General features: G+C 37.1%; 2 protein-coding genes across 2 annotated transcripts; both read right to left on the reverse strand.

Moving 5' to 3' along the window:
• Window positions 1-2,287: 2,287 nt before the first annotated feature.
• On the reverse strand, window positions 2,288-16,991 carry LOC139133507 (titin homolog). The gene is made up of 7 exons (XM_070700146.1): window positions 16,333-16,991; window positions 15,109-15,852; window positions 13,077-13,541; window positions 12,337-12,416; window positions 7,730-7,808; window positions 7,106-7,399; window positions 2,288-5,609 (listed from the first exon to the last, which is right to left on the reverse strand). Exons 1-7 carry the CDS (start codon window positions 16,865-16,867, stop codon window positions 4,756-4,758), a joined length of 3,051 nt encoding a protein of 1,016 aa, XP_070556247.1. The 5' UTR covers window positions 16,868-16,991; the 3' UTR covers window positions 2,288-4,755.
• Window positions 16,948-19,494, reverse strand: LOC139133508 (uncharacterized). The gene is made up of 2 exons (XM_070700147.1): window positions 19,351-19,494; window positions 16,948-18,020 (listed from the first exon to the last, which is right to left on the reverse strand). Exon 2 carries the CDS (start codon window positions 18,013-18,015, stop codon window positions 16,948-16,950), a length of 1,068 nt encoding a protein of 355 aa, XP_070556248.1. The 5' UTR covers window positions 18,016-18,020; window positions 19,351-19,494.
• Between the last annotated feature and the right edge of the window lie 300 nt (window positions 19,495-19,794).

A 19,794-nucleotide genomic window follows, 5' to 3' on the forward strand; every position in this document is an offset into this window, starting at 1 on the left:
TTATGATGAGTATGTGAAACTTTAGAAAATCAAGTATGGTGACCCTATATAGTTTTTTTTAAATATTTGATTATTCTCATATGCTAGAATTCAAAAATCCCTGATAACTTTTAAAGTCTCCTTGTTTTTCATGTTTTATTCTCTGGCCTGATCTTGTGTACGAGTATGTTGCACTGTCATAAGCGTAATTTGACCCAAACTCTTCTTCAACTAATCAGAGTCATAGCTATCTCTATCACTGCTTAGGTATGCAGTGACAGTGACACTGCAGTAGCAGGGTGGTACCTGACAGTGACACTGCTCGCAGGGAGCAGCTGTATTAACTTTGATAATTTTGATAATATTTTTGTTCAGTTTATACAATTGTGTTCTTGTTCTACTCCCTGCAGCATGTTGAACTGGCCAGTATTCAGCTTGCTAACACAGCCTGTGTACTTGTGCCATGCATTTGTAGCACTGACAAGTGACTGTCAGTCTGGACTCTAATTAAATTATCACCAAATAGATATTTGCATATACAGGCTTTTTCGACGAACTAAATATTGTGTGTTCGAGGATGCTGTCGGGAAAAAGCAAGAAACTGCAATTGATATGTTGCATAGAAATATTGCAAAAATCATCAACAGTTGCAGCTTCTGCCTGTTACTAGGCTCAAGTTTGTTTTTTTACGACAAATCATACATGTTACGACAAATCATACATGTTTGGATTTTTTCCAAGATAAGAGTCTTGAAATGTGACAAAATGGTTCTAGATTTTGTTAAACTTTTTCAAAATTACATCAATTGGATGACATAAAAATGGTATTCATTTTTCATTGAATTACCTACAAAAACTTTGAATTGGAAAATGTAATGTAAAAGGGAACAAAACATTTTCAAGTCCCCCCCCTACATGCAAAGCAACATTCCCCTCTACTACCCCGAATATTTTCGAATACCCCCAGAATTCCTCCAGCCCCCCCCTAACCATTTTTTGTGAACGTGTTGGTCTTCAAGGCTACCGTCAATAAACAATGATGATCGGCGAATATATCGATACAGCGTGGGTATAAAGGAGGCCACTATCTTGGTATGTCTTGTTTACATCCGGGGTCTTCAAATTACTTCGGTTCTCGAGTCGAAAATTACCGTGCATTGAACCAAGACCCTCAGGTTTATGATTAAATACTTGTCAGTGTCCTTAACCCTTTCAGGCCTAAACCTAGGCTATCTATAGTGGTAGTTCTGGTAAGTTACCAGAAAGCCAGGATCGAAAGGGTTAAAATCAGGATAAACCCCTGTAAGCCGTCGGACTACATTCGTGTCTCCCTGTGATGTACATTTTAAAGATTTGTCGCAAATTCAATTCAAAATTTCATTAACACTATTTGTGGGCTTTTGGTAATAAATGAAATGGATACTTAACGAAATAAATAATAGCGAAATTACGAAATGTCCACAATAAAAAAAAGCAATAAAATATAACAATAAAAGTAACTGTCCGTAACCATAGTAGCTGCTTTACTGAGTTCAACGAATGGATTAAGTACATAACGGACTTGTAGATTTTGTCAGAATTGCTATTAGGTATTACGGCCCGTTCTTATCAACAAACATCGTTAATATAGATGAAGCGATCGTCGGGATTTATTTCTGTGAAACGAAAATGGAAATACTATTTGACTGCTGAGGGCGCCCTTATAAACTCGCAGCCAAGTCATGGGCCTGCGTGCTCTTTCGTGCTCACTCGGTTATTTTCGTGAAGCTACTGTTGTTCACAACTCAAAGCTATACCTTTTGTAATTGGAAATGCAGGGAAAAAACTTGTCTGCACCTGAAGTGTTTATAAGCTAAATACTTTCCGTTTGTCGGATTTATCTGGTGTAAAAATGTAAAGGCTTTTACAATTACAGATCTAACTCCCTGCGCAGTTCATTTGTACAGCCAATGCTAACAAGGAGCAACATTCGATGGCAGATAAATTATTTAAGTCGTTTTCGGGAGTCATATACAATTTAGCAGATGATCTATACAGTGCTATGTCCGGGGCCAGGGCAACTTGTTTTCAGGAAGAAAGGTACCTCCGATTTTCTTGAAGAAAGTTTTCTAATGTAATCTTTGCAAAAGTAACAATACTTCCCTTTTTGCCGATTCAATTCACTAAAAATGTCACTGATGTGGGGTACATATACATTGCATAGATAATTACATACAATCTCGTGAATCAGCATACGATGTGTCAAGCTATGATGATCAAATTAACTTTACCTTTATTATGACTAAGGTAAAAAATCTGAGGCAAAATATAAAAGTATGCATAAACCACACTGCAAATTTAATATCAAAGTCTGTTCCTATTCATTAAAGGACCGCTGCAACAAAAAGAATTGGACGTGACAAGGCCATTAGCAGAATTTCAACAACTTGAGTCTTTGATACACTGTAAGTCATAGCTACCGATCAGAAAATCGGAAATGTTGATACATTGTTGTAAGTTGAAATCTGTCCATCTTTGCTGCCAATGCAGCAGAATATAAAGAAATGATAATTATATATGAGGTTAGTCGGACTTTTGCGCACTAATGTCGGACTGGTTTGAATTTAATTTCAAATTTTTAGTTTCTTTGTTGAATTATCTCAGAAGTGTAACGGTAGCTTCGTTAGTAGAAAATTAAGTTGCTTGTAAACCGAGTGTACAGGATTGCTGAGTAGACACTTGTCACGCTCCACTCCTAAAGCGGTAAATACACAGTGTTTTATAATTTGTTCGATTGTGGTAGGATTTGAATAATTTATTACATGCCTCGATGTAATGCTATCTTGACTTTCGTTAAATATGTTTGATGCTGGTTGATAATGGTAAAATTGTTTGAGAATACCCTGCATGTAACTAAATGTTATACATCATTAACTGTGAAGAGGCATGTAATAACAGTATTATTGCCCAAGTACATGGGTTTGTGTGCCCTGCAGTAGAAGACAATTTACCCTTCTGTCGTTAGGCAAATTGTCACCTGCCCTCGGACACATAAACCCATGTATTCGGGCAATAATATATAAAGATTACTGGGTAACTTCATAAAAAGAAGTTTTTCTCTAATACACAAACTGCATGGTATTAAACAAAATGTCACAATTACATACCGGTATACGTACATATTGCAGGTGATGTCATCAAGCGCATAGCATACTATAGTAAACTGAGTATGTGCAGACAGTGACATTTACACTGGGCTACACCGTGTGCAGTACTTGGCAGCTGTTCGTTAAACACTTGCATGTCAGTATCTCAGTAAGGCAATTCATTATAGTCATGATAAAATCTTGCGACAAACATTTTATCACTATCAAAATAATGTAACATGCACATATGGCCACTTTTATATTACAAGAAAACACCATTTATATTTATAATTGACTATTTAATGCTGATCGGTGCAGTGTCACTGATTTAACTAAGCTTTTAACTTCAAAAAAGCAAACAAACTTGAAAAAAAATCAGTTAACTATACCTGCCTGATTCCTGGCTACAGTCACTCATGATATTTTATGGTAATAAACTTCACAAGAATGCAGCGATATGGGCATGGGTATATGTTAAAGTGCAATATCATCACATTGCTGTTTTAGATATCGAAATCTTAAGGTGACGCTTACCTATTTCTTTACACGTCCAGTAAACTCTAATTGAAATTTAAAACAAAAAGTTTTTTACGCATGAACTTCACATGAAATAAACAACAATAAATCGTTATTCCTATAAATGTCACATTTCACATTTGTTTACAACATGCCTTGGATTAGTGTCCTTAGTCACTGCTCTAATTTTGAGACAATGTTTCACAGACACTACGGTTATTTCATTAAACGACAACCACTTTTCTGAGGAAGGTTGCCAGTTATTCTCTTCATAAAGATCACGATTAAACTGTCTTGACACTGTTCACAATACAAATAGACAAATCATACACTGATAGAGTAGAAATCACTGTGAATATTTCACACTACCCTATACAAGTCTGTACAACAAAATAATTCTTCAGATATTGTGAGGTCAACCAGGATACAATTCCCTCAGCGTATTCTTAAACTAAGAATGGCGTTGGTTGCTGAGGTTTAAGTTGTTGTCTATAAACCATAAATCGGAGTAATATTCCTCCATCAAATGGAAATATGGACAAATTTCATCAAAGTTAACATTTCCGGATATGCAGGTATTTTATCTCATCTTGTTTTTCGCACAACTGATATTATGCACGATATTTATGGCGATGTGATAGAAAATATTTCTGTACTATTGCCTGAAAACAACCCCTTGTGGAAGTTGACCAGATTTTCGGCAAAAAATTCAAAAAAGTTTCAAGATAGTTCAGTCAGTATACATCTCTAAGATTGTCTGATCGAAATTTCAATTTGAAAATGAAAAATAACGCCAATATTGGAATGTCAACAAACATTTTTGACCAATGTTGTCATTGTTTATGCCGTGTACCTTGGCAGTCAAACATCTCCATGACAAAATTGGTCAAAATAGTTGATGATAAATCCACAAACCATCTCCGTTTTGGATTTCTAATATCCCTGAGATTTCTAAATTTGAAAATATAACATATAAATCAACTTGTTGTCTTGACATCCTTGTTAACAATGCAGTCAAGTCAATGCCATGCATTTCATTGTCAATGCTAACAAAATTATTCCTTTTAAAAAATTCCTCCACATTCTGACATTTTGATGTCATGTGCAGGTATACACATAATGTTGATGTATTTATCTACTTGGAAAACACTTTAATTTGGTCACTGCCACCCTCTACAATACCAATTTTGTCACCCATGGCGGCAATGTACCAGGGTTCCCTCACATCACCTTTGAATAAATCACAGATCCACTTTCCATCACATCGATATTTTATGACCCTATCCATGACCCCGCAAACATAAACATTATCATCTTCATCCACATCAAGGTATCCCATAATCCTCTTTGATAGCTGACTTTGTCCGTATTGATATAGGAAATTCAAGTTCCTGTCAAAACACTTGATGCAGTAATTGCCACTGTCATAAACCATGATGACATTGTTGCTGTTTACAGCCAAAGAGACCGGACTGTAGAATTTTGTTTTGTCACTGCCTTGACCATCAATCCGTGCAACATACTGTCCACCTTGAGTGTACTTGACCAGCCTATCATCTCTGTCCTCAGGTGTAAAGTTGTACGGATTGGTGAAAATTAAAGTGACAAAAAGACTCAAAGTAACCAAAACAAAGTCATCCATCAGAGCTATGTCCCAGACTACTTTGACGTTTTCAGGTAGAGTAATTATTTGGATAATTTTACTGTTTTCATCACAAACAACAATTTGTTTATTTGCGTCATCAAGTATAAAATAATGGTTGAAACCTGAGATGGCTACACTCTTTGGCCGGAATGGCTTTGCAAACTGACCATCAAAGCTTCCTAGGACATTGTTACAGGTATAATCTTTGTTCAATATCTGTACAATATTGTTGTCACTGTCACATACTACAAGTTTATCATGGTGGAAGACTAAACCTCTTGGTCCATTGAAGTTTTGTCCTTGATCTTGATGTTGACCATTTACTAATGTCAATGACCAGTCACCTGAAATGAATAACAATATTTGGTTATTCATCAAGCAGTAAAATTTAAGAAAACAACTTATTATGGCTTTGAGGTCTTTGGTTGTGTTTCTGTAAAAATATCACTACCATATAAAATTCTGACTAACAGTTACTGACATTTTCACTTCGTTTACACTTTTCTACTCATAATTTCTTATTTAGCATACTTTTTAACCAGTGATAGCTTCATTCAAACAAAATCAACATTACAATTTAACATGCACCTACACACAAAATACAAAGATGTATTGTTCAAAGGTTCCCAAGTACTGCAATTTGACCAGAGAATTCTAGAATGAGATATTGGCATTTTTGACCAAAAAAAAATTGTCACAAAAATACAAAATTGCATGTTATGTCACAATTTGAATTAACTCCACTAAGTTTACCCATATGACCTTAAGAACATGAATATCAAGTTTCAAAGCAATGGGACAAGCGATTTCAGAGAAAATGATTTTTGAATAACAATGGGAAAAATTGCCCTAAAAATACAAATATGAAAATTTCAGCACAATTTGAAGACAGTCAACTGAGGTTGCCCCTAGGTACATGCATACTAAGTTTCAAAGCAATCGAAATAGTTAATTCAGAGAAAATGATTTTTGACCTAAAATGTAAATAATCGCACTAAAATTACATATATGAAAATTTCACCGCTTTTATAACAAACCTGACAGAAGTCGAGCCTCAAATCAAGCATATTAAATTTAAAAAGCAATCCAACAAGACCTTTGGGCTTTGGAAAAATGATTGTTCGACCAAAAAATGGGGAAAATGTTCCAAAAATACAAATATGAAAATTTCACCACAATTTTATCAAATTTGGCAGAGGCCAACTCTATAATTATACATACCAAGTTTCAAAGCAATGGGATGAGCAGTTTCAGAAAAGGAGACTTTTTGAACAAAAAACTGGGAAAAATCGCCCCAAAAGTACAACTGTAAAAATTTCACTTCAATTTTAACATATCTGAGTAAAGTCACTTCAAGAACCTGGCTACCAAGTTTCCACCAAATCCGGTCCGTGGTTACAGAGTTTTCGCAATCGCAGGATTTTCCCTTTTTTACCACATTTGCATATTTTCGGCAGTGACATGGTAATTTAAACAAAATCGGATCTGCACCCCTGCGCGCACCTGTACACCAAAAACTAAGATGGTAGGTACTGCAGTTTTGGAGTTTTAGATGTGGACATACATACAAACATACATACATGCATGCATGCGAAAACAGGACAAAAACACACTTGTGTTCACAACAAGATATAGCCCATATATAAAGACACAAGCTATAAATTTAGCATTTGTGAAACGACATATTAAGAAATTAATACCAAAGTAGAAATTAAATTGCACGTTGCCAAACAACTACATTTTCAAACACACATGACTTGCATAGATTAAAACAATCACTTCAAGAAATAATGCATTTAAAGACATCCTCATTAACCTTACACAATCTAAGACACTGTACCTTTCTCTCCTGGTCTCTGCATGTCAGACTGTCCCTTGTTATGGTCTAATTCTGCTACTTTATCCTGAAGTTCCTTGATTAGTGTCTCCTTCAGTTCAAGTTCAGACTGTAATTTCTCTCTCTCCACACTGTTCCCAATACGTTGGCTTACCAATGACTGCTCACTGCTATCTAACTTCTGCGTCAGTTCCTTACATCTCTCTTCCATAGTAGCCTTCTCTTCCTTTGCCTCCTTCAGTTCACATTCTAGAGTTGCCCTTTCCATATCAAAGTTAGATTGGATATCTTCCCAGGCTGACAGCAACAAAAATGTATAGATTGATACCAATTATAATGTTAAACATTTTATGGCATCTGTGTATTTCATTTGTTTCCATAGAAATGGTAATGCAGAAACTGATATTTTCTTTATTAGCGTTTTTCTGTGATCGATGTCATTGGATGCATACATTATCTAAAACAGTACTGATGATATCCAGGGTAGTGTAGCAAAACATTACAATTGCATTGTGGGATATGTGGGGATTTATACGGTATTAACAATACACTTCTCAGTAGACAGTTATTAACACTGATCAAAATGTAAATTTTGTGTAATTTTGCAATTGAATGTCAGTCACTTACATCGTCCTTGTTCATCCTGAGAGCTACCAGCAACTCTTCCTGTGACCATTGTATGACATTTCTGATCAGTGTCTTCATCCTGAAATTATTATGTCGAAGTACAATAAGGCTTATGTGATTGAAATCTTGTCGGTTTCAATTGCATCATATGCCTTTCTGTATGGTGTAAACAGCAAGAGAGCAAATGGTAGCTGACCACGGGAAAAATGAAATTGAGTCTTTTGGCAGGATGATATCACACTGGATGTTTTCGAAGGCCATCCAATGAAAAAGGCTGTATTTTGATGACTGAATATCATAATTATGCAATAACGGAGAATAAATTCATCTCTGCCTTGGTCACATGATCATTTAAAATAGTTAGAGCAGAGTGGGCGCAAACACTGACAGCCAATGTGTGAGCTAGACATGAGATACGACGACAACAGCAGACTATGGGGAGTATTTGAGAGGCAGGCAATGGACTTTGAAAAAGTACATTAAGGCTAACCAATTTATCAACCTTGATGTGATCTCGCTGTGAAAAAATGGGCTTATCATAGCAGCTAACTTCATGCATGTATGTGTAGAATTTTTCTAGTCCTAACGTTGGTTGTTTTAATGTACACACACACACACACACACACACACACACACATATATATATATATATATATATTATTATTATTGTACTTGGGCCTCAGCCCAAGTACATTTGTTTTCATTCCGTGGGAAAAAACTATAAGGTATAACCATTTCTGGCTGAGACCAGGGAGGGCAAAATGTATTGGCTTCATCTTTCTTGGCATAATAAATGGCGTAATGATGTTAACTGAATGGAAGTGCTGCTCTCAGCCAGTCTTGAATAAGTGAGATGTGAATATAAATACTTCTCTATCTGAGTTTTGGCCACAAAATCTTCTGAATATAATCAAAATGTGCACCGAAATGCAACAATTAATGCACCCTCCGTTTCCTAGGCGATGGCACGACCCTTGCTACACCCACTGGACGAGCCAAAGTGGGAGGGGTAATTTCGGTTTGGTCGAACAGGAGGGCTCGAGACCAGAATTTAACATTTAAACTTGAAACATGTTTAATCACTGACAAGATGTGGATTAGTGTTAATCAAAGAGAAAGTTTGAAAAGGAAAGGGTTTATATCCCGGACACAATGAAAAACATTACGACTGGAAACTGTACCCCCGTTGAGAATAGTAATGCCCACAGCGATGGAGAACACTTATCCTTGAGCTGAGAAAACCAGACCATCATTTCAAAATAGAGCTGCAGATTCGAGAAGCTCATTAAAATAGCTAGGTACACCCCAAAGGGGTGGTTTCGCGTCTTGAGGGCAAATTTCGCCTCCTTCATTTAGAAATCGTACGTTTGTTTTTCCAGGGGAACACATCATTTGACACAAAATTTGCATGAAAAGGGGTCGCCAGTAAGCACGTGGTCAAATCTGGCATAAGAAACAATATGAAATGTTGGGTAAAGCCAGTCCAAAATAAACTGATTTGAACTTTTGTGTTTTGTAATTTATACCACTGCAGTAACATGACTTTTTTTGACAACATCACACAATGTAATACGTTTTGAAACTGAATACTCCGACGTATTCTGTGTCCCCTTTGCTAAAAAATACGGTATGCGATTACCATGTAAGGAGATGATGACGTCAAGACAGATTTGTAGTGCGTTTGGTCTTGGATGGTGCACGAAGTTTTGTCGAGGTAGCTTGTGTATTTATTTCCTAAATGGGAGATATTAGGGTCGATCTAAAAGAAGGCCGAAAATGTTATGATACTCTAAGCGAGCTGAACTCCAATGCGAATGGTTGGATAATTTGGAGGATGTCTAGACTGACCTCGTCTCATTAAGATTATTTGGCGGTCACAAGTTTGCGTCGAACGGTCAACGAACAATATTTTAGAAATCTGGAGACATGGCACATCGCAGTTTTATTTTAGTATTTTATATTTTACAAAAGATGTAAGAAGCAATGATTTTGTTGAAAATTCTGAAAAAAATATAGGAAGATTTGATCGCGAACACATTTTCACTTGGGGGTCAACTAGCCCTGCGTACGATGCTGTGTGTTCCGCTACAGCTAACCGCCCGCTCACCACAGCCCTGCAAAGACCCGTACGTTGGGTCGGTGACTTCAAATCCATTTTGGGACTTGACGTAAAAAGCCAAATTACTGCCGAAATTCAGCGTTCTTGGGCCCAAGTCGTATCCCAGCCTACCTCAGCTACTCGATCGCTTCCAAAAATGACAGTCTTATATTCACTTCTCGTAAATAACCGTCGATGTCGGCAACTCTCTCGCTGGCCCTGCGTACGATGCTGTGTGTTAGCTGTAGCACATAGCATCGTACGCAGGGCTAGGGTCAATGGGTCGCAGCCATGTTGCTCAACTTATGTGTCGCAGCCATGTTGCCTCAAAACTTATTTCTGTCTGCACTCAAAACTCAAAAATGTCGCATATGAACCTGAAAAATCGATGTAATTTTGTCAAACTTCGGCGAAATTTCAGCCTATAGACAAAATTTCATCTAGGTAAGGTAAATTTACTGAAATTTGATCGACAAATAATCCTGAGCTTGAACGTGACAGCTCGCCTTCTCCGGGAAGTCATGCATCCGGCCAGCTGCCCATATGGCCGGGTGCATGAGATTGTTTTCAAGCGACGGCGGCAGACCGTACGGGGCTCTGGATATGAACCTAACGCCGGTGTAGCTGTAATAACTGTTGCGTTGTTTTTAATCACCACGGACGAAGTCCGGAAGTCCGAGGTCCGTGCGTCCGTTCACGCCTAGTACCCAACCCATACAGATGCACGTCGATTTGTTTCACAATGCTTTCAAATTTGGCCGTGTTAGAGGACTTTTTAGTTTACACCTCCATAGACTCCCATGTATAAGGCAGTTCTCCATAGATTCGCATGTATGATGCCAAGAAAAATAAAAATTTAGTTTCTCATCGTATTCATATTGCCTAAAGGATGCAGTGACACAGTTTTTTTGTCCCCACGGATAAAGTCCAGGGGGCTTATAGATATGCTCATATCCGTCCGTGAGTCCATCAGTGAGTCCATCGGTTCACGCAGATATCTCAGACATTTTGACAAAATATCATGTGACCTTGGTGACCTTTGACCTCAAATATACATTATTGTCCATAACTCAGTAACCACAAGTGCTAAACCTTTCATATTTGGTATGATGGGACACCTTATGACGCCACATATTGTACCCCATTAATTATGTGCATATCTAATTATGAGCGAGCCAATAGAGCAAGAGGTCTGATTTCTGGTATATAGGGATAAGTTAACAATATAATTTGTTTGACAAAACTTCACGTGACCTCAATGACCTTTGACCTCAAATATACATATTTGTCCACAACTCAGTAACCACAAGTGCTACACCCTTCATATTTGGTATGAAAGGACACCTTATGACACCATATATTGTACCTCATTAATTATGTGCATATCTTATTTTGAGCGAGCCAATAGAGCTAGAGGTCTGATTTTTGGTATATAGGAATAACTTAGCAATACAATTATTATGACAAAATGTGACGTGACCTCAATGACCTTTGACCTCAAATATATATATTTGTCCACAACTCAGTAACACAAGTGCTACATCCTTCATATTTGGTATGATAAGACACCTTATGACACCACATATTGTACCTCATTAATTATGCGCATATATAATTTTGAGCGCGCAATAGAGCTAGAGGTCTGATTTTGGTATATAGGAATAACTTAGCAATACAATTATTTTGACAAAATGTCACGTGACCTCGATGACCTTTGACCTCAAATATATATATTTGTCCACAACTCAGTAACCACAAGTGCTACACCCTTCATAAATGGTATGATGGGACACCTTATGACACCACATATTGTACCTCATTAATTATGCGCATATCTAATTCTGAGCAAGCCAATAGAGCTGGATGTCCGATTTTTGGTATATAGGGATAACTATAGGGTAGAAATCTAAATATGCCCATCTAAATATTAGACATCTACCATCGAGAACAAAAGAAATTTGCTGTAATTTGAATATTTAAGGAGTTTAAGCAATTCCCGCTATAAATAAAGAACCCCTGCCTCAAACTCCACAAAAGTTGCTAGACATATTTTGCCGTTGTCATGCCATTGCTTCGTTTAATAACCAGTTAATCAAATGCCTCATTGACAGGAGGAAATTCAAGACCATATTTGAATAGTAGTATATATTGTCCTCAAAATTACTCTATCACGGCCCAAGTACTCATTGCCTTCAGCAATACTGCCTTGTTATTATTATCTTTGGATCTGTCGCCTTTGTTTTCCTGTATGTGAGGCCTTCAAACGTTTCTTGCCAATAATCACTTGGGTGGGGTTCAACAATTTTTGATGATGTTCTGGTAGGCTACAATTGACACAACGTTTTCTCTTTGCTTACCCTTCTGAATTCTACACATTCCCTTAATCTACGTCTTGTTGATAGAGTACAGTACAACAGTTTTAAGTAGCATATATCAGATCTGCTGAATTACACACATGTAAGCAATACTAATTGTTGACATGTGTGCTTTTTAATAACTGAAAACTTACATCAACGTGTATCTCTTCAGCATCCTTTCCTTCAATCAAATCATCATGGAGTTTGACAGGTACCAGTCCACCACCATCTCCTGAATGCCAACAAGTTATAGAATTATTGTGACAACTTGCCTTTCGGAAGCTTAGCTTTTGTAAAATTACCAATATTGTTAGTTATGTAATTAGAAAGAAACTCTGACACTTGGCTGGAAGTGAACACGACCAACATATATCGGGGGTATATGATTTTTTGGACTTAAAATGAAGGTTAGAGTACGGAAATAAATTGAATTATATTCAGCTGATACTCTATAACTCCATGACAGAAGCATATATGTGTAAGATGTAGGGTGCTCTGTGAGGCAGATTGACAAGAATGCCTGGTAATACATCAGTCATACTAATAATCCATGAATTGTAATTGCCTTATAACCAAAAGAGAACCGCAGGCAAAACGCAAATTACACTGTAGCAGCTAAAAGCGCAAAAACACGCTGCTTGTGAATGCAGATCAAACAAACAAAACAAGCAAAAAAACCGCAACAAGAAAAAATTCAGCAGTTGTAGCAGGTCACACATTGACCTGTATCTCATTTTTGTCATATACTTGATAAAAATATGGGACAAAATCGGAATTTTGTTATTATGTTTCTTAAATGCCAGAAACATCAACTTTACCTCTAAATCAGATAGCTAAACTAATTTTTGATTAATTAAAACCAGTTTAATATGTAGATACATTGAAACCTTACTGTTCATGAAGAAGAGCTCCAGTTCATCAAATCTGGCTTGGTCATATGTTGCTTTTAAGTTGAGTTGTAATCCAACTTTGTCAGCCTCCTCTCGCATCTTATCAGTTATCAACAGTGGTTCAAATGAGTCTGGAAAACTACCAGATAGACATGTTTGTTTCAATCTGTACAGGTTATACAGAGTAGGAAGGTCTAGTGAGATTGCCAAGGAGTCTCTTTTGGTACTCATGGTCACTGTTCCTTCACCAAAGCTATCCCTGCAGTTTTGATCAACCCTTTGGAGAGAGGTCATATTTGTTATAGCCTCACTTTCATTTTTGTCCAGCTCTGCTTGTATTTTCTCCCATGCTGCTTTCAGTTGCTCGTTTTTCTTCCTGACTTTCCTTGTTTGGACTTGTCCGTCAATATCACTCATTTGTTGCTGATAAGGCTCTTCATTTAGTCCAACGTTCACTATAAAAACATCTGGAAATGGAATACAGAAACCAGATGGAAATTCATTAATGTGTTGAAATTACGTATCTTCCACTACAATCATTGCAACAATTCCGTAACATCTTTGACTCAGTTCTCCCAATCTTAGAGTATCCAGTATACTATAACTTTGTGACGTCATTATATTCTAAACCTGATTACAAAAAATTGAAACTGTCTACATGTCTTTCCAACAAACTTCAGAACACAATGCAGGGATGGTTGCAGAATACACTGCAAGCCCTTTTGCAAATACCATTAGTACGGCACGCCAGCACTACGTTGCCACGGGGTTCTGTCATAATATAAATTTATGAAATTGATTACATAATTACATTACTTACTGGACATGTATAAAATAAAGAAGACATTTAAAAAATAGCGCGCCTTGATACATTAATACTGCAGTGTCTCGCCTAATCTGAACATAAACTTTGAAATTATCTTAAGTCAACAGGTATACCAATATAATTGTACATTTTGCAGCACAGCAAATGATCTGATCACGCACATTGATGAAAAAAATTAAAAAGCAACCTAGCAGCCGACAAGGCTCCTCTGTGTTATGTAGAGACTAACTATTTATGACACATGTGTTGATGGAGAAGGAAATCTTTGATAGCTCACTTCAGGATGGCCCGACAAAAATGGCAAAAATAGCTGCAGAAATACGCAATCGAAGATTTCATCAGAATCTGAACATATCACATCAAGATCATTCCTAAGAACATGTCTACCTTATATCAGAGCTATAAGACAACTTGCTTTTAAGAAACAAATTTTTTGACAAAAAATTACAAAAATTGCCCATAATAGTAAAAATACAAAACTGCAGATTTCATTATAAGTTCAATATATCACATTAAGATACCTCATAGGAACCTGTATACCAAATTTCAAAGCTCTCGGAAAAGCGATTTTTGAGAAAAAAATAGACCAAATACGGCAAACATTGCCTTAAAAACACAAATTTGCATATTTCTGCACAATTTGAAGTAATCTAAAATAGGTTATCCTCAGGGACCGAAATCTCAAATATCAAAGCTGTCTGATCAGTATTTTTAAGAAAATGATTGTTAAAGACTTTTTGACCAAAAATGACAAATATTGTCTTCAAAATAAAAATTTGCATATTTCATCACAATATGAACAAATCTAAAAAGGTCATCTCTAGACACCTGTATACTAAATAATAATGCTGTCGGACCAGCAGTTAAGGAGAAAGAGATTTTTCCCCTAACTTAGAAATATTAGCCTCAAAAATACAAAGTTGCTGATTTTATCACAATTTAAAGAACTCTGATTAAGGTCGTCCCTAGGGACCTGTACTCTAAATATTAAAGGAATAGGACCTGCTGATTTGAAGAAGAAGCTTTGAATGTAAAACGTTGATGGACGCCGGCCGACAGAAGATTCCACACATCCACCTATTAGATAAGCTCCATGTCACTGACAGCAGAGCTAAAAAGGTTGATGGACAACAAACGCTGGACGATGCTACCAATTCAACTATTAGATAAGCTGCGCTTCACTGACAACAGAGCTAATCATTACTTACATGTACTTTCTGAAGCTGTTGTAGAATCTAAGTGCGGCGATTTGCTTGGATTGGTATTGATTCTTCTCATCGTCTGCATCTGTTGTGTGGTCTGTTTTGTTTTCGTATGACTGTTTTCATTTCTTTCAGTCTGTCCATGTTCGGATTGTTTGCATTGTCTACTTCTGATTTCTTTTCCTCTTGCTGTCTTCGGATTTCTTGATTTGTCATTTCCATGCATTGACTTTCTTTTCCTTTGAGATCTATGTTTTGTTTGTATGACAGTTTCTTTATTTTCAAATGCCTCAGTGTGTTTGAAATTTCTTGAGGTTTTCGAGGCTTCATGCCTGACTATCCCATGGTGCACTGCTGTAGTCTCTGTAGTCTCCTTATCTTCTGTGAGTGACATCCCATGGTGCACTGCTGTAGTGTCTGTAATCTCCATATCTTCTGTGACTGACATCTCTTGGTGCACTGCTGTAGTCTCCATATCTGCTGTGACTGGCATCCCAGGGTGCATTGTTGTTGTTTCTCTTCTCTCTCTCTTTGCTGTAATTGGTATCTCAGGCTGCACTGCTGTAGTCTCGTTAATCTCCACATCGTCTATGACTGACATCCCAGAATTCATAGCTGTAGTCTCTGTAATCCCTGTATCTTCTGCGATTGATATGTCAGCTTGCATAGCTACCATATTCTCTTCATATCTTTTATCTCCAGTAAATGGCATCACAGATAACACTGATGCATCTTCACGTCTATTTTTGTCTTCAGTAACAAGTATGTCAGGTCGGATAACAGGGGAAAAAAGAAGTAAATGTGTTTTCTTGTTGTACTATTGGCTTACATTATTGTCCATTTCCAACTTACTCCATTGGCAATGCCACACTTTACTACATTGTCTGCGGCATTCAACATTTGAAATGAAAACTTTATTTTCAAATACATTTATTTATTTTCCTTCAAATTCATTATAAGCACCTTGTAATAAAGTTGGTAATAGTCATGAGATTCACTTTTCTTATTTCACTTTGGGAGCAGTACAACGTGATGAATATATTTTAAAGGCAAATTATCTTCTTTGAAATTGAGTGAAGATATCGTTCAAATTTATTCATCTTTATCAGCTACATTATTGATATAATATAATTATATTCACTAAACTGTGTTTGTTAGAATGAACACTGATATAAAGACTTGCTATTTGTCATTGTTATGCTTCAGTCAAACAATATATAGAGTGACTACCTGATTTGTTAGAATCTCGTGTTCCAGCTTCTCCCCATTTGAATATGGAAGCAAATTTTGTCAAACTTTGTGTCACGGCTTTGCTTTTAGTCAAGTCTTCTTTCAGTTTCTTTGCATTCTGGAAAGCTTCAATGTTGTGGAACAGGGTTTTTGTGATCTTTACTGCGAGATTATCTGATGTACCCGTAACAATACAATGATCCTCATGTTCTGAATAGTGTCTTTTAATCATAGCAGCAATGTGAGAATCATCCTGGACTGTTGTTGGTAGACCAGCTGCCATTGCTTCCAAGCCTTCAAAACTGTAGTCAGTGTAGCATGATGGGGGAAGGCAGAGGTGAGACTGTTGAATAGATCGTAAGAGTGTTGGGGCTGAGGATGCTGAGTAGAGTTTTGGTAAGATTTTATTCCTCTTCATTTTTTCAACCAGGAATGTTTGTGCCTGCTTGCTATTAACTCCCCATATCTTCCATTCTGGGGCCTTTTGACCAAGCTCCTCACATTTGTTTGCTACAGTTCCGACAGCAGCCACCATGGATGAGCATCTTTCTACAGCTTCCGGCAAGTCCAGCTGTCCATACGTCAGTACACTATGTGCCTTTATACCTTCCAGAATTACAGGCTGACTGTCAAAGTAAGCTTGTCCGGGTTTTGGAGAATCTCTTCATGTGGAATATCCGAAAGCTGTTTTCCATCAACGATTGCCCTGTAAGCATTTTGAAAGTACTCATATATTGTAGGACCAATGGAGAAGAACACATCAGCTTTACTGGCCATTGACAATAACTCATCTTCCAATTCAGGATCTTCCTCAGCACCATTTTCCAAGAGACAGTTTTTCTCTGGACAAGCATGGTTAATCAAGACTAGCTTGGCATTTGGGAACAGTCTCTCCCTGATATCTGCAGCAGCCCATCCAGTCTTCGGAGCATAACCAACCACATACTTGATGTTCTGGAGCTTTCCTAGGTCCGGATAATAGATTTCATGCTTCAGTAACCAGTCCACATTTGGCACATCTTTTTTCTTGGTACCTTTCTTCTCCTTTTGTGCAGGAATCAAGGTAACACCACATTTCTCAGCATCTTTCTTCTGGTCTTCGGTAAGCTTTACATCAAGCACAGTGGAGTATGCTTTTAGTAGTTCTCCTGTTCTCCCCTTCCTTACACAGAAATCCTGGATTACAGCTCTGTGATATCCAGCCAGTCCACACGCATCTTTACTCCAGACATCAAATGCAAACAGCACACCATGTGGTTCAGGAGGTGATAGCTGATGACATCTAGCCCCGTGGAAAAGACTTTCGTGAATTGCAGCTGCTGCATTATGTGTCTTTGGAGAAAAGCTGACCACATGTTTGATGTTCAGCAAATCCTTCAGTTGTGGGTAGTATGTACCATGATGTACAAGCCAGTTTACTCCAGGTGAATCTTCTTGAGGATCCAACCATTTACTTCTTGTAGCTGGGATCAAAGTAACTCCAACACTTTCTGCATCTTTCTTCTGGCCTTCACTGACTTCAACATCAAGGACAGTACAGTAGAGTTTAGACACTTCATCAGACTTCAGTGTATTTTCACAGAAATCTTTGACTAATGTCCTCGTGGGTTGTGATGCCAGGTCATCTGATGCTGTATTCCATGATGTCAATAAAAGCAGTGCTGATGAAGATGTATTTTCCATCGTCACTACAGGAGCAGAAATGAAGTAAAAGGAAAAATTTCACTGTCATCTCATGATGGTGATCAAAATACAGTAATTGTGTATATTTCAGGGCAAATGAATGTACTACTAGTAATCATGTATATTTCATTGTATTATTATCAGTTCCCTGTACAAGCATTCTCTTACTATGAAAGAGCGAGACAGCAAATTGTCTAATTACCAAGTTGAATTATTTGTGTAATGAATATCATCAAGAACTGTAAAAAACGCTGAGAACAGCAATGTCAGTCCAAATCATGAGAATAAGTAACGTACGGTCTGCAGCGGAGAGATATTTACAAACAGAAAGTAGTTCCCTTGAAGACCTTGTTTAATTAATTTGCATATCGATAATCTCATTAGCATATGGCCGGAGAAAAATACCAGGTCATCATGTGCGATTTTAATCCAACATATTACGATTTTGACCATTTTGGGAGTAATTATTGCAATGAATTTATTTGAGTGCAATGGGGAAACACATGTCATAGATTACCTGTATGTAAATACAGGCACAGGGATTACTTTTGTCTTTTGCCAATTTGCATATATCAGCTTGTAAAATACGGGTTTTATTTTTTTTCGTGGAACATGGTATACGGCAATACATATACATTATTTGCAACTACCAGTTCATCTGATATCTTGATTGAAAAAGTATGAAAGGTGTAAAAGTGTAAATTTATTTGTTTAAAATATAAATCCATATATTATTTCTAATCTACAGATTTGACTATGTTTTGTTTGTTGTCGATCTGTCTGTGCTCTTTATTTTGTCATATTAAGCTTGTCACGACGGAACTTATGACAATAATATGGATTATGGCATGGTAATATTATTTTTATCCACAGTAATGACTTAAAAGAGTTGATGTAATATCAGTCAATATATGAAAATCCCACATTCCGCTGCAAGTAGACTCCCCCCAAATGTTTTAGTGAAGCTTTCAAGTCAGATTTGAATAAGAAATCAACGATGGCGACCGACAGATAAGGTCAAAGTTCTCCCAAGATCATGTGCATTATTTTCCTGAACGGTAAACATTGTATGTGTACATCTTTCATATAAACATTGTCACTTAATCATTGTCAGTTCAATCTATGTATACCTTACACAGGTAAAAAAGAGCGATGGACGTGATCGGGTAGGGTGGGATAAATGGCTGAAGGGTCGAAAAGGAACAAGCTATTGGTTATTGTACATATGCATTGATGTTTAGAAGCCCTGTTGTGGTTTGCATAAGGAAGTTCAGTCGGGTGTAGCAAAACTGAAACAAAACAGTGTCACAGAAAACAAGACAAAATTCAACATACCTAATTTGTTGTGACCAAGTTTGCCAATTCTGTCCTGTAGCTGGTAGCGAGTAGTCCGAATGTGCCAACATAAATCATGAAGAGTTCACTTTCGAACGGAAAACTCAAGTCGTCACAGGGAAGTTAGCACAAACAGGTAGCAACTTGTCATCAACTAAGGTCAAAGGTCAGAGGCTGTTCACCATTTATTTGTGGGGGAATCCTAGTGAGCACAAAATAATGTATCGGAGCAAATAATGTTTTGGTTACAATGTAATACCGGTAAATATTATTAAATGAAGCGAAGACTTATTGTGCTGTTTTAAAGTTGGACTACTTTGCCGTGTACCGTCTTTGGAAACACAAAACTCAGGTGTCTTTGACTCGTCTTACCTCCATAAGCAGTTCTATGGTCCTTTATGTGTGCAAAAGAAAGTTCATTTAAGGTCATTTCGATGGCCCTTC

The sequence above is a fragment of the Ptychodera flava genome, chromosome 5 (genome assembly GCF_041260155.1).
Source record: "Ptychodera flava strain L36383 chromosome 5, AS_Pfla_20210202, whole genome shotgun sequence".
Lineage (NCBI taxonomy): Eukaryota > Metazoa > Hemichordata > Enteropneusta > Ptychoderidae > Ptychodera > Ptychodera flava.